The sequence below is a fragment of the Oryctolagus cuniculus genome, chromosome 6 (assembly GCF_051225735.1).
Source record: "Oryctolagus cuniculus isolate XC-2025 breed Fujian yellow rabbit chromosome 6, ASM5122573v1, whole genome shotgun sequence".
Lineage (NCBI taxonomy): Eukaryota > Metazoa > Chordata > Mammalia > Lagomorpha > Leporidae > Oryctolagus > Oryctolagus cuniculus.
The window spans coordinates 44,944,660-44,957,820 of NC_142872.1; the positions used below are offsets into that span (position 1 = coordinate 44,944,660).

Sequence of the window (13,161 nt, forward strand, 5' to 3'; positions counted from 1 at the left end):
CCAACAAAAGACATTTTGGCACTGTGGTTAGAACCTGGCTCTGAAGCCAGATGGAGCACTCAGTGATGATGAGACTGTGAGATTCACATGCTCTGAACACCAGTCTTCAGGACTATAGGATGCACAGGCTCCTCGGTGTGGGGATGAGACTGCAAGCCTTTTAATCTCATTTTGATTCAAAGATGTGTTTTTATTTTTCCCAAATAATATTCATTTGTTAGCACAGCTTTTGTTAAAAGAAAGTTAGAGCTAGGATTAAAATCATGTGTTGGATTGTGATTTTGAACATGTTCATTTAAAGTGCAATGCACAGGGTAAGGAGATTTGTAACAGTAAATTAGCCCTCCCAAAGAAGCAGCAGTGTAGATAGGAAGCCAAACCCGAAGTCAGTCTGGACCTCGTCCCTGCCCACATAGAGCTTACCATCTGGTTGATGACATGAGATGAATGTGTATTAGTCAGCTTTTCCTTACCATAACAGAATACCAGAGGCAGGCTAACTTCTTAAAGTAGAGAGATTTACTGAGATCACAAAGTTGTTGAAGATTCAAGGTCATGGCACTGACATTGGCTCAGTTCTGGCAAGGACCTCGCAGCTGCAACACATCCCAGTGGAAGGCATCAGCAGGCTCACATGCAGAAGGAAGGGCTACATCACCAGGTACGAAGCCAGAGAGCTGAGTGGAGGCAGGCTCAAGCTTTTATGGCAACCCTCAGGAGAACCATCACCAGATCACACCAGAAATGCCGCAGTCTCTTTGGAAGGCATTCCCCCATTTGCGTGAGGACTTCCAACTAGGCCCCATTTCTCCAAGCTCCCACATCCCCACATTGGAGATCACGTCTACGACACATGAACACTTGGAGGATTAACCACATCCAAATCATAGCAGTCTGCAAGGACAGTACAAGTCCCACATAGTCTGTGCCCAGTGCCAATGAGTTTGGTGGTTATGTGACGTGTATGTGTTGAGTGTCTACTGTCTACCAAGCTCTCTGTTGGGAAATGGGTTTATGGTAGAGAACAAGACCCACTTCCATTCAATAGGGCAGAGAAGTGATTGCAGACCAGAGGGAGCTAAGTTCCTAAGCTCAAGAGTTCAAAGGAGACAATGTGTTTTTTACAAACCCCTTCTTGTGCTTGATAACTTTGTTGTAACCCCTTCCCCACTTGGAGTTGCTGAGAAGGGTGGCAGGGCTGAGAGCCACCAATTGCACAAGAAGAGTTTGTTCCTGAGTCTAGTGTTGCAGACATTCAGTATAGCAGTTAATGTAGCTGCTTGGATTATCTACATCCCATACTGGAATGCCTAGGGTTGAGTCCCAGCCTTGCTCCCAATTCTACCTCCTGAGCATGTGTATCCTGGGGTCAGGAGTTCAGAGCTCCAGTTCTTGGGTCCTTGTCAGCCACATAGGAGACAAGGATTCAGTTTGCAGTTCCTGGCTTTGACTGGGTCCTGCCTTGGATGTTGTAGAAGTTTGGGGAGTGAAAACAATGGATGGGTAAGCTCCTTCTCTCTGTCTCTGACACTCTTTGTCTCAAATAAATAAAATAAGTAAATAAAAACTTTTAAAAAGAGATGAAGTAGCAGACAAGTTTTTTGTTTTGTTTTGTTTTGTTTTTTTAACAGGCAGAGTGGACAGTGAGAGAGAGAAAGAGACAGAGAGAAAGGTCTTCCTTTACCGTTGGTTCACCCCGCAATGGCTGCTGCAGCCAGCGCACCACCCTGATCCGAAGCCAGGAGCCAGGTGCTTCTCCTGGTGGCCCATGTGGGTGCAGGGCCCAAGGACTTGGGTCATCCTCCACTGCACTCCAGGGCCACAGCAGAGAGCTGGACTGGAAGAGGGGCAACCGGGACCAGAATCTGGTGCCCCGACCGGAACTACAACCCGGGGTACCGGCGCCACAGGCGGAAGATTAGCCTATTGAGCCACAATGCCGGCCAGCAGATGAGTTTTTAATCATTATGTCTGACAGATGCAGAAACAGGCTCAGCACAAACTTTGTGTGAGGCAAAGAAACTAGGCCAGATATTTGAGGCTCATTTTACATGAGAAAATGTTCTTTCTTCATTTGTGGTCAATTAGTCTGCATAAGGGTCACATATATCCTACTGTGTGCAAATAATTTGCACAAAGTTGTGAATTAAGTAACAAGGGCTTCAAAGTCTTTATGAATTGATGTTAGCTATGGGTATGACCCTGGATGTAAAAGTAAGCCGCACACTGTTAGAATAACAGTTGACATAATAAAGGTTGTCCAGGAAGACAGGCATTGTGACACAGTGGGTTAAGCCACTGCTTGTAACACTAGCAATCCATATCCGGGTGCTAGTTTGACATCTACCTGCTCTGCTTCCTATCCAGCTTCCTGCTGGGAAAGCAGTGGATGATGGCTCTAGTATGTGGGTCCCTGCCACCCATGTGGGAGAACCGGATGGTGTTCCAGGCTCAGCCTTGGCCAGACCTGGGTGTTGTGGCCACCAAGGGAGTGAACCAGCAGGTGGAAGATCTTGCTCTTTCTTTCTCTCTCTGTTTTTCGCTCTCCTTCTCTGCCTCATCCTCTCTGTGTCACTCTGCCTTTTAAATAAACAATTCTTTGAAAAAAAAAAAAAGGTTTGTTCATGGCTGTACTAATTGCTACATGGTAAGTCTGGCAATGAAGGCTGATTTGAATACAGGGATGCTTCTTCTGTTGAAATTTTTTTTATGTCATTTTTGGTAGAAGAAGGGGAGATTTGAGAAAAAGCTAAAGAATGCAAACAGTGCAAATAAACAGAAAGAACTGTCTTTGCCTTGTGAAGGTATAGCATTGTTCTTTATAATTACAGTTTTAAAATTAGGGTTAAAGAGCTAAACACTTTCAAGAGTTTTCAATGGGAAGTCCCTGTTGGGCTCATTGGTGATAGAACAGAGCCATCTACAACAGGTTGAAGATGATAGAGAGGTGACCATGGACATGCTCTTGGCTCTCAGGTAGCCTGGGCCCACAGTCCAATGCGTGTCACTCACTGCTGAGTCTTCTGTAGGAATATTTGTTCCATGGTTGTTTACACAGTATCTATAGGTCATGTGTTCCTCAAATAATCACAACATTCTGGACATGTGGAATGTATATACTACAAAACCAAATGTAATACATGGTTCAAAAGGCCATGTTACAGTCTCTGCTCCATCCCTTCTAATTTAGTTACAGAGAATACAATAATGTTCAAGTCACAAAGATAGAATGGATAAATTATGTGTAACAAAACCAGGAACATTTCAATGAACTTGACATTAAAATGTTGTGAATTCTTTAAGTATATTTCGATAAATTGAAAATATGTGAAATGATGTAGTTTGGGATCATGAAAAGTAAGATGGTGTATGGGTTGAGAAATATTTTAAGTGGCTCTACACTTAATTTCTCTTTACTGACTACAGCTGGTACAATTTCATGGTGTTATTTCAGGAAATAAATGAGCTAGGGCAAATTAAATACTATGATGGTGTATGGTATATGGCAGTCACTCAAAGCATTAGCTAAAAATAAGTTATTGTACTTCATCAAAATATTCTTTACATAACTATATATAATGTTAAATAGAAGCATTTTCTGATTTCACTTGTAATCCATTTGTTGCTCATATAAAAAATTTAGATATTGCTATAGTATGGCAAAAGCAAAGAAACTAATTCATTTTCCTGAACTCATTATTATTCCAAGATAAATCTAAACTTGGAGTAACAGTGGTTGATAAAAGATTTCTATACTTTATAGCAATGCAAGGTGATTTTATAAATTTGCCCATGAATGTAAGATATTATTCACCCTTCCTTTTAGGATGAAAGATGTATACCAAATGTACAAAAATAAATAAGTTTACCTCGGAGTATAGGATCTAGCCTTGGCTAAGTTTAATTGAAAAACAAATATCCAGTGCAATTGTCTGTGATAAACTGAGCCTTAAATGATTTGAAAACACTTTGAGAGCAGACAAATCAGATAATCACAACCTTTATGGCTGGAAAGGTTCAGCTGGTGTTGACAAGTTGTAAAGATAAAAGCGTACAGCTCTGTCAAGAGCTAAATGTCTAGATTGGCTTGGGGATCGATGTTAATACACAAAGTTTAAAGGCTGAACTTCAGATGATCTCTCCTGGTGTTCTGTTATGCTAACTTTTTCAAGATAGTAGTGTAGAATTTTATGGGCAAACTTGCTTGTTGTTACGCAAGTCCTCCAAGGTGTTCTCAGCCCCTTACCTCACTGCTGAGATGTCAGAGTTGTTACGTGAGTTGTGTCCCACATTGTAATAGAAGGGCCTTGGCTGCTGTTGTGGAAAACATTTCCAGTTGGGTGACTATTAATAGTTTATGAGAGACCAGAGTCAGACCTTACCATTTCTAGTCATTTGGCGGCTGCTGCTTTTTTTTTTTTTTTTTTTTTTTTTTTTTTTTTTTTTTTTTTTTTAAGCAAGGCGGAATTTGCCTCTTGGCCTCACTGTGTTCTCAGCCAAGAATGGTTCCAAAAGATTCCTTGTTTTTTCTAAGGCTCTTTGCGTGAGTTGATTCAACACTCTCCTAACACAAGCCCAAAAGCCAGTGGCAAAATGTGTGCTGTTGAGTTGTATAATGTATTCACTGCATTTAACTCCAATCAGTGTACTGATGTGCCCTGAAGTGATTCCTGCAACATCTGCAACCTCTGTCTCCTTTTTTCTTTTGTCTGCAGGAGCTGAGGGCACAGTGTTCCCCAAATCTATAGAGACACCTAATGTCAGGGCAGACCCCTTCAAGGAACTAAGGTAAGCTTCTGACTTTGGTTTGCATTGATTAGTGGCTATTTCCTTCTTCTCTGCAACTGATCAGTGAACCATTTTGAATAAGTATTAACAGTGTCATAAGGTGAATATACAAACTGGCAGAGGTTTGGAAGACATAAAGATAAGCTACAACCAAAGGTAAGTTTCCCATAAAAACTTAAGACAATTGAGTCTAGGGTAAGAGAGTACCAGCTTTTTGACTTTGAGATTTAAATTCATCCATTGGCAATTTTTTTTTTCTTGCTGTATTTTGTGATAAGAAAAAACTATCTACTTACAGAACTAGTGGATAATTGGTACTGATGAGTCCAGAGAAAAGTGCTGCCTAAAAGAAACTGAAGTCTAAAGAGAAAACAGGTACTTTGCTGTGTAAAAAGCTCTGCAGTACTTGGTAGTGGGTGGGATGGGAATGATGCTAGAACTACCTGCTGTGGGTATTCCATGCATTGAGCTCATCTCCAGATGTCCATCAGCGTGCTGTTTTAGCAGAGAGTGACTCAAAATGTTGTTCACCATCATCATCAGCTACAGAAAACAAAAAAGAATGACAGACGTAGAGATATGGTTTCTATCTGCCAAAGGAACATCCCACAAACTCTAAAGAGAAACCTGTATGAAATCAAATATTAGTTCAAATATCATTGTTATTTCTATTGTATGCATCTAACCTGGATGAATTCCACAAATGTTGCCTTTCTTCATTACTGATAGTTCTTTTTTTTCCTTGAGCCAGTCATAAATCACCAAGTAACAATAAATAGCAATGAAGCTATCACATAGTAGACATCCACCATAGGCAATGTGTTTACCTGGTGCAGTCCTATGTGCCCTTTTACTGTGCAGCCTCAGGATCTACACATTGCTAAAGCGGCAGCAGCCATGTTGGAACTTGAGTTTGTCTTAACAGAAACACATTCTCAGGAAATGAAAAATATATCACCTCATTACAAAACCAATAACGCTTTTTGCAGGGCCCATAAGTCATTATGAGTATAAGGAAATAAATAGGCGAGAGGAAGAGGATAATTGGTTGGGAAATACAGCGCAGTATTTGCCTTGGTTACCAGCGTAACTGCTTTTGGTTCACATGTCAGAAGTTATCCAACTCTCTGGCAGCCAGAACCTATGTTTCATGTCATCTTTTAAGCAAATCCACCCCACTAGGACCCTGCCTTTTAGGACTCTGGGGGAGTGAGGCAGAGATCGATCGTTGACAGTGAAAGAGCCCTGTTGGCTGTGAAGCAAGAGCTCTTTGGAGAGGAGCTCACGGAAGGCTTGGTTCCCTTTTTTCACGTTCCTTCGGGGAAGCCATTTTCTTAGAGAACCAGTGAGTAAGGAGTGCTGCTCAGCCCAAAGAAAAGTGCTGCTGCGACAAGCTGAACTTTAAGTACAAAATGGATTTTCCCCCTACCTAAGGATTAGCTCTCCATTAGCTGGAAAGCTTGGGAAATGGAAAAGATTTAGGCTGGCTTGGCTTACACTTTAGTATTAATCTGTAGTTAAAAACAAACCCAACCTAAACCAACCAAACAAAAAGAAGTCTGACAGCATTAGCCCACGTTCTGAATCTGTGCCATCTAAACACAAAGATCAGAGTTTTTGTTCATAGAGTGCTGCAGATATACTCACAGTGTCTGCACACAAACTTGGAAGTCGCCTTTGAAATAGTAAGCCTCAAAAATTCGTAAGTAAGTCCAATCCTAGTGGTGTGAAATAAAAAAACTTCTTGTAATGGATGTGTTTTCTCATCTCTGATTCTAAAGCTATGGGTATGTGCCACAGAGGCTAGAAATAAAATTTTATTATAGGATGCATAAAAATATTTTCATATGGAATTCTAAAACTGGTTGTTGGGTTTGTCCCTGTTGTTCCAATCACGATAAACCAAATGGAGTCAGGGACCTAGAAAGTCAAAATGCAGCCTGTTAATCCTACTGGAATATTTTTCCTTATCACACTTTGTAGGGAAGACTAAGACTGATAAAATGATATCAAATTGTAGTTGATATCTTGGCCCAGACCAGTGAGTCTGTGAATGCTTCATATTTGTCTTTTAACAGTGGTACATTGTACTCTGTGCTGTCATTGAAAATGACCTTGGATACAGAGGAAATTGGTAACGAATTTGGTGGCTAAGTCTTCTGGCATCTAACTTTGCAATTGGATTAGTTGTAACTTGGCCACATTCACGTCTATGTGTCTCCCAGATTTAAGAAGGTTTAGGAATTTAAGTGAGATCATTGGCTTTGTAGCTACAGGTAGAAGTGAGTGAGCTGTTGAGGTGAGGCAAAAATGTTGGACTTCTGAATGGTAGCCCAGTGGAGAGGGAGGCTCTCTGTGCTGAACCTCAGACCTCCTGCAGTCCTACCACAGGACCTTGAGCTCCTTGTGGGGGCCTGCTGTCTTGTAAAACATCCAAGTCGCCTGTAGTGGGACAGTGATCCCCTTATGGCATGTTTTTAAAGGTTTAATTATTTATTGAAAAGGCAGGGGCTGGCACTGTGGCAAAGCAGGTAAAGCCGCCTCCTGCAGCGCAGGCATCCCATATGAGCACCAGTTCAAGTCCCAACTGCTCCGCCTCCTATTCAACTCTCTGCTATGGACTGGGAAAGCAGTGGAGGATGGCCCAAGTGCTTGAGCCCCTGCACCCGCGTGGGAGACCTGGAAGAAGCTCCTGGCTTCAGATCAGCACAGCTCCAGCCAATTGAGGAGTGAAGCAGCGGATGGAAGACCTCTCTCTCTGCCTGTCCTGCTCTCTCTGTGGAGCTCTGACTTTAAAATAAATAAATAAATAAATCTTTAAAAAAAAAAAAAAAGGCAGAGTTACAGAGTGGCAGAGGCAGAAGCAGAGAGAGAGGTCTTCCATCCGCTGCTTCACTCCTGAGATGGCTACAACAGATGGAGCTGTGCAGATGCAAAGCCAGGAGTCAGGAGCTTCCTCCAGGTCTCCTGTGCAGGTACAGGGGCCCAAGGACTTGGGCCATCTTCCATTGCTTTCCCCAGCTGTAGTAGAGAGCAGGATCAGAAGTGGAACAGCTGGGATCGAACAAGCACCTGTATGGGATGTTGGCATCATAGGCAGTGGCTATGCTACAGACCTGCTATGCTACAGCACTGCCCTCTTATGTCATTTTTAACATCTTGTTTTATATATAAAGGAAAGTTGCACAATTCATACAGCTCATTCCCAAGTACTCTTCATCTGTATTTCTCCCATGTTCACATCTTACTTATCCATTGTATAGTTACCACAATGGTGACATTAATATTATAGTCCTGTGTCCTATATTATGCAAGATTTGCTAAGGAATGAAATAACCTGATTCTTTATAGCCTTAAAAACCCAGAAAAAGGAGGTTAATGGAAAAGATATTTATTGAGACATGAATTAATTGATCTTTAAAACTCTTACTGCAGTTAAGTTGGAATTTTATTAATGAAGATTTTGTTTTCTCTTTAATATTCTAAATATCTGAGTTGTCTTAGTCCTACTAGTTATTAATGGGAAACAAGTTGAGTTAAAAGACCACGACTTATTTGTACATAGACTGTCTGTTAAAATTAAAAAAAACAAAAGCTTAAAGATCTACTTCCCTTGCTTACCTAAGCAGTTCAATGTAGGAAAATTATGTCTGCTTCAGAAAGCTTCTCCAGTGATTTAACTTTTGCATCCCCTAACTTGGCTGCAGGAGGTGTCCTGTTTTTTCTCTTCTTTGTTTTTTATTTGCTTGTCTGTTCATGGCAAGCAGATTTCAGGTCTCTGGTGTTACTTCCTAGCCGGTCTCAGCTGATAGAGAGGTAGATTCCTGTCTGCTGCAGTTCGGTTCACTGCTTTTCTTTTCAGAGTTACTGCCTTTACTGATATTTGCAGACTTTGCTTAAGATGGCAGTTGATAATGCAGTGGTGACCTCAGATGCACGAGGAAGGGTTACTTCTCTCTAACTGAATAGCAAGTGTTACAAAGTTCTGTGCCAAGCATCCAACCCAGGCCATGTTTGCAGACTTTACCCATGTACAGTGATTTTCAAATAATGGCATGGTCTAGATTCAAGACGTGCTCAAAAACATACCAGGCACTAGACCTGTCTCTTGAAATGTAAGAAAAGAAGACCTAAGTTTGAACAGAAAGTAGACTTTAAAAGATTCATGATTTTATAATATGAATAAATTAAATGTTCACATGCTCACTAATTTTTATCCTGAAGTCTATATAAAGACAAGTGGAAAAATCACTCATCTCTGGCCATTTGTGATCTGAAATGGGACATAAACCATTAAGTTTTGCAAATATATTTTTATGAGGACAGAAGCTGCCATTGTAAGCATATACCTTGCTTTAAAGATTCTTTTCAACTGCAATGTTTTCATATGTCCTACAAGAATGAGTGGTAGACTGAAAACTTGTTTCACAGACATATGCAATGGCAAATAGGAAAAAAAAGGGAGTAGGGTGTGTAGACTAATTGCTCTGAAATCCCCAAGAGCTTGGAAAGAACCAAAAGAAAAGCAAGAAATCAAAGCACCTTTCTAAAAGAAAGAAAGATGCTTTACATCCTCACTCAGCTAATATATTGGTGTCCTCTTACTTGGCACCCAGTTAGAAGAAGGGTGGTGGCCTGTTGATCTGTCTCCAGTGGGGTCAGTGTGGTCAGGTCCTTGGTTTCATCAGAAAAAGAATTCAGAGATGGACACGAGCATGAGGTCAGACAAGCTAAGATTCAGTTTTGCACAGTGGAGCAGTAAGGGAAGAGTAACAAGCCCCTTAAGGACAGGGTCAGGGAGTAGGCCTGAGATGTGCCACCATTGCTCACCCCTTCCCTGCTTGCAAGTTCTCACTTTGCTCAAAGAAGTAAATACTCTACAGACTGAGTGTGGGCAAGCTCAGAGATGAGCTTCCGCGGTTCCACTTGACTCTTCTCGCTTATTTTCCCCAATTACAGTGTTCTTAGGGGGTCTTCCTGGACTGATTCCTATCCTCTTCCTTCAGTTCCCTGCAAGGGAGAGTAACAGTGAGGGGAGAGGAGGCTGTAGCCAGTTTGTAAAATTCTGGTTTCTATCAACTTTCTTTCTTGGGTCAGGGTCACCATGATACTGCCTTATCTCTTTCTCTCTGCCACCACAAACATCCCATTATAGGACTTGGGCAGATAAGTTTGTCCCGGGCTGTGCTTTTGGCTCATTGTTACTCAGTCAGGAGTTTTGGGGCTGTATCCCCTGACTTTTGTTAGAAATTGATTTTCTCATGATCCTTGTTTTTCTCTTTCCCTACCCTAACATATCCAGCTCATTGAAGATCATGAACTGTTTACTAAGTAGCTGGTTGAACATTTATTATGAGTTAAGACATGTGATAGACACTTGAAATGAACAGATGAGTAAAATAACTGCTGAAATAATTTATAATTAAGGAGACTACAAGGATCTATAACCAAAGATTCAACACGCTATGATCACTGCTAGGATAGAAGTATGAAGCAAGCTGGAAGAAACACAGAGAATGCCTAAATCTACCTAGAAGAGTTAGGTAGAGTAGCCCAAATAAAGCGACATTCTAGCTGAAAGAAGAAAGAAAAGGTAAAAGACAATAAAGAGGTTTTAGAATTTAAGAGGAATAGTTCTCTGGGGCCAGCTAGGGTAGGACAAGTAGCCCAGTGTACTTCTATAACTCCCAAAGACATTTCTAAGTATTTACAAAAAATGGGAGTTTGTAACAGTTCTGCTTGTAATAGTTGTATTTTTTTTTTTTTTTGACAGGCAGAGTGGACAGTGAGAGAGACAGAGAGAAAGGTCTTCCTTTGCCGTTGGTTCACCCTCCAATGGCCCCCGCGGCCGGCACGCTGCGGCAGGCACACCGCGCTGATCTGATGGCAGGAGCCAGGTACTTACCCTGGTCTCCCCTGGGGTGCAGGGCCCAAGGACTTGGGCCATCCTCCACTGTACTCCCTGGCCACAGCAGAGAGCTGGCCTGGAAGAGGGGCAACCGGGACAGAATCCGGCGCCCCGACCGGGACTAGAACCCGGTGTGCCATCGCCGCAAGGCGGAGGATTAGCCTAGTGAGCCGCGGCGCCAGCCAATAGTTGTATTCTATAATAAATGATGTGAAGGTGATCTTATGTATCTCCACAAAAGATTGTAAACATTGCTGTGAACTTCAAAAATTAGTGCATCATGCAACTTTGGACTCAAAACTTCACTAAGCTTACAGCTATTCTATGGCTCCAAATAAATAAGACATTACTTTGTTACTGTTTATTTTTCCCCATAACATTACCATGGTTTTAATGATAAAGCATAAAAATTCTAAGATAAATCTATTGCTCCTAGTAGTTTTCCAATTTTCTCACGCAAGCACTTGAACAATCTGTAAGTGGTTTTTAGCTTTGTTTTGTTTTTGTTTAATGGAAAGGTACTAAATCTGAACTCCTTTGGGGATGCATGAGATTTAATGTCTGTGTACAGCATAAGGAAGCAAGATAAGAGAAGTCTCCTACAAGTTGAAAAAAATTTTTCTTTAATTTTATTTTAGAATGTCTAGCCAACTAAATATTTATTGGCTTTCGGTGATTGATAAATTTAAGTTACCAAACCAATATGTCAGAGCCCCAGGGATCCAATTAGTTAGAAGTATAGTATTAGTAATTCTCATCCCCTCTCCCCCAAAGTCAAAATCCCAAAAGTATTGGCTGCATTTAACTTTATTAATGTGCTGTTGTGTTGACTTTACTTTCTCATTTTGCTAAAGACCCAAGTGTCTGCTTCACAGCTCTCTCTCTGCATTCTCTGGTGCCTTCCCAGAGAATAAGAAGGTCCAGGAGCCACAGACCAAGGCATAATGAGCCCACTTGACTTACGGGCATTCTGCTTTAAATCCCAAACTAATACATCTTCCCTCCCTGTCAAGGTCTATTGAACAGATACTTGCATATGTCTCTTTCCTTCCTCTCTTTCCCATCTCCTATATTACAACGTACTCTCATTCTTTTGTCCCCATCAATATATCAGCACTGCAGTTTGAATTTATCTCTATATTTCTTTTTTCCCCTCACTTGCAGTATGTCTCTAGGTTACACTTTTCATCATGGCTCTCTTAATGTGTAGCATGAGAAGCAAATGGCACTGATAAAAATGGAGATTCACTATAAAAGATATTTCCATCTGTCCCTTGGATCGATTTATCAAAAGCTCTCATTTTACAAATCGGATAGAGGTTTATGCTTTGAAGATATTAAACCTGGGTGTCCTGTACTCACGTCCTTTGCACATTGGAATTCTGCCATTAGAGAAGAGAGCAGGAGGAACAGCAGGTCCTGTTTCAAGGGAAATGAGGCCGCGGGACAGTTGGAGTCCCAGTCAGACAGCAAGAGGGCAAAGACCATCTTTCTGGTCTCTGGGGAATGTGGGGAGAAGAAAGGGATGGAAATGTTGACAAAGCAAGTGTTAAAACGTATGTCTCAGTGACCTTTTCTCTCTGAAGAATGGAGAAAAAAAAATACAATTAGGTAAGAAAAGGTAAAAACAAAGAGTAGGGCATTTGATACAGTGGTTAAGACACTGCTTGGGGCACCACATCCCGTATGGGAGTGCCTGTATTTGACTCCTAGCTCCACTCCCAGTCCTGAGAGATAGCAGGTGTGACTCAAGTCATTGTGCCTCTGCCACCTGTATGAGACACCCGGACTGTGTTCTTAACACCTGATTTTGGCCTGGCTCAGCCCTGGCCTTTGTGGGCATTTGCGGATGAACCAGTAGATGGGAGATCTGTGTATGTGTGTTATGTAGGGGTATCTCCCCCTGTGTGTCTATCATTTTCAAATAAAATTTGTAAAACAAGAGGTTATTGAGAATTTTCACTTGAGCTCTGGGAAGAGACCAGTGGCAAAGTGTTGCCACCACTACCTGGCATATCAAGTAGCTAGAGAAGAAGAAAATGTCTGGGTTAGCAGTCTTTAATCTTCTACTTTTGGAGGAAGGAGAGCGATGGTTTGTAGATGAGCCCATGTGGTTTCAGGGTAAGGAATGCAGTTCAATAACTGAAGGCTGGCAGGCTTCTAGGGAGACTCCCTGTAGGGGTACTGAGGGCTCCAAAGTAGATGGTCCCACTTGGGGTTGGAGCAGGCTGTGTTCTCAGAGTGCCAGTCTACTAACAGCAATCGCAGCGAACATTCACTGGGTACTGCATGTGCGTACAGATAACCAAGCAGAATTCATCTGCTGAAGCCTTCAATCTGGGCTGCCTGCTGGACAACTGGTGTTGGTCAGACGTGCATCTGTAATCTGAATTTTCATGGTCTCTGTTTCCAAGAAGTCACCGAAGTCCCTCCCCCTCTGTCTCCATCATGACATCCTAAAGAGG

General features: G+C 41.8%; 1 protein-coding gene across 8 annotated transcripts in view; it reads left to right on the forward strand.

The window, feature by feature from the left end:
* The window catches only part of SGCD (sarcoglycan delta), a 1,076,594-nt gene that overhangs the window by 960,197 nt on the left and 103,236 nt on the right, over nt 1-13,161 (forward strand). For all 8 annotated transcript variants that reach the window (XM_051844412.3, XM_002710335.6, XM_089336164.1 and 5 more), the window contains one exon: nt 4,716-4,788. In XM_051844412.3, coding sequence (XP_051700372.1) covers nt 4,716-4,788 — 73 coding nt within the window. The remainder of the gene's footprint in view (nt 1-4,715; nt 4,789-13,161) is intronic.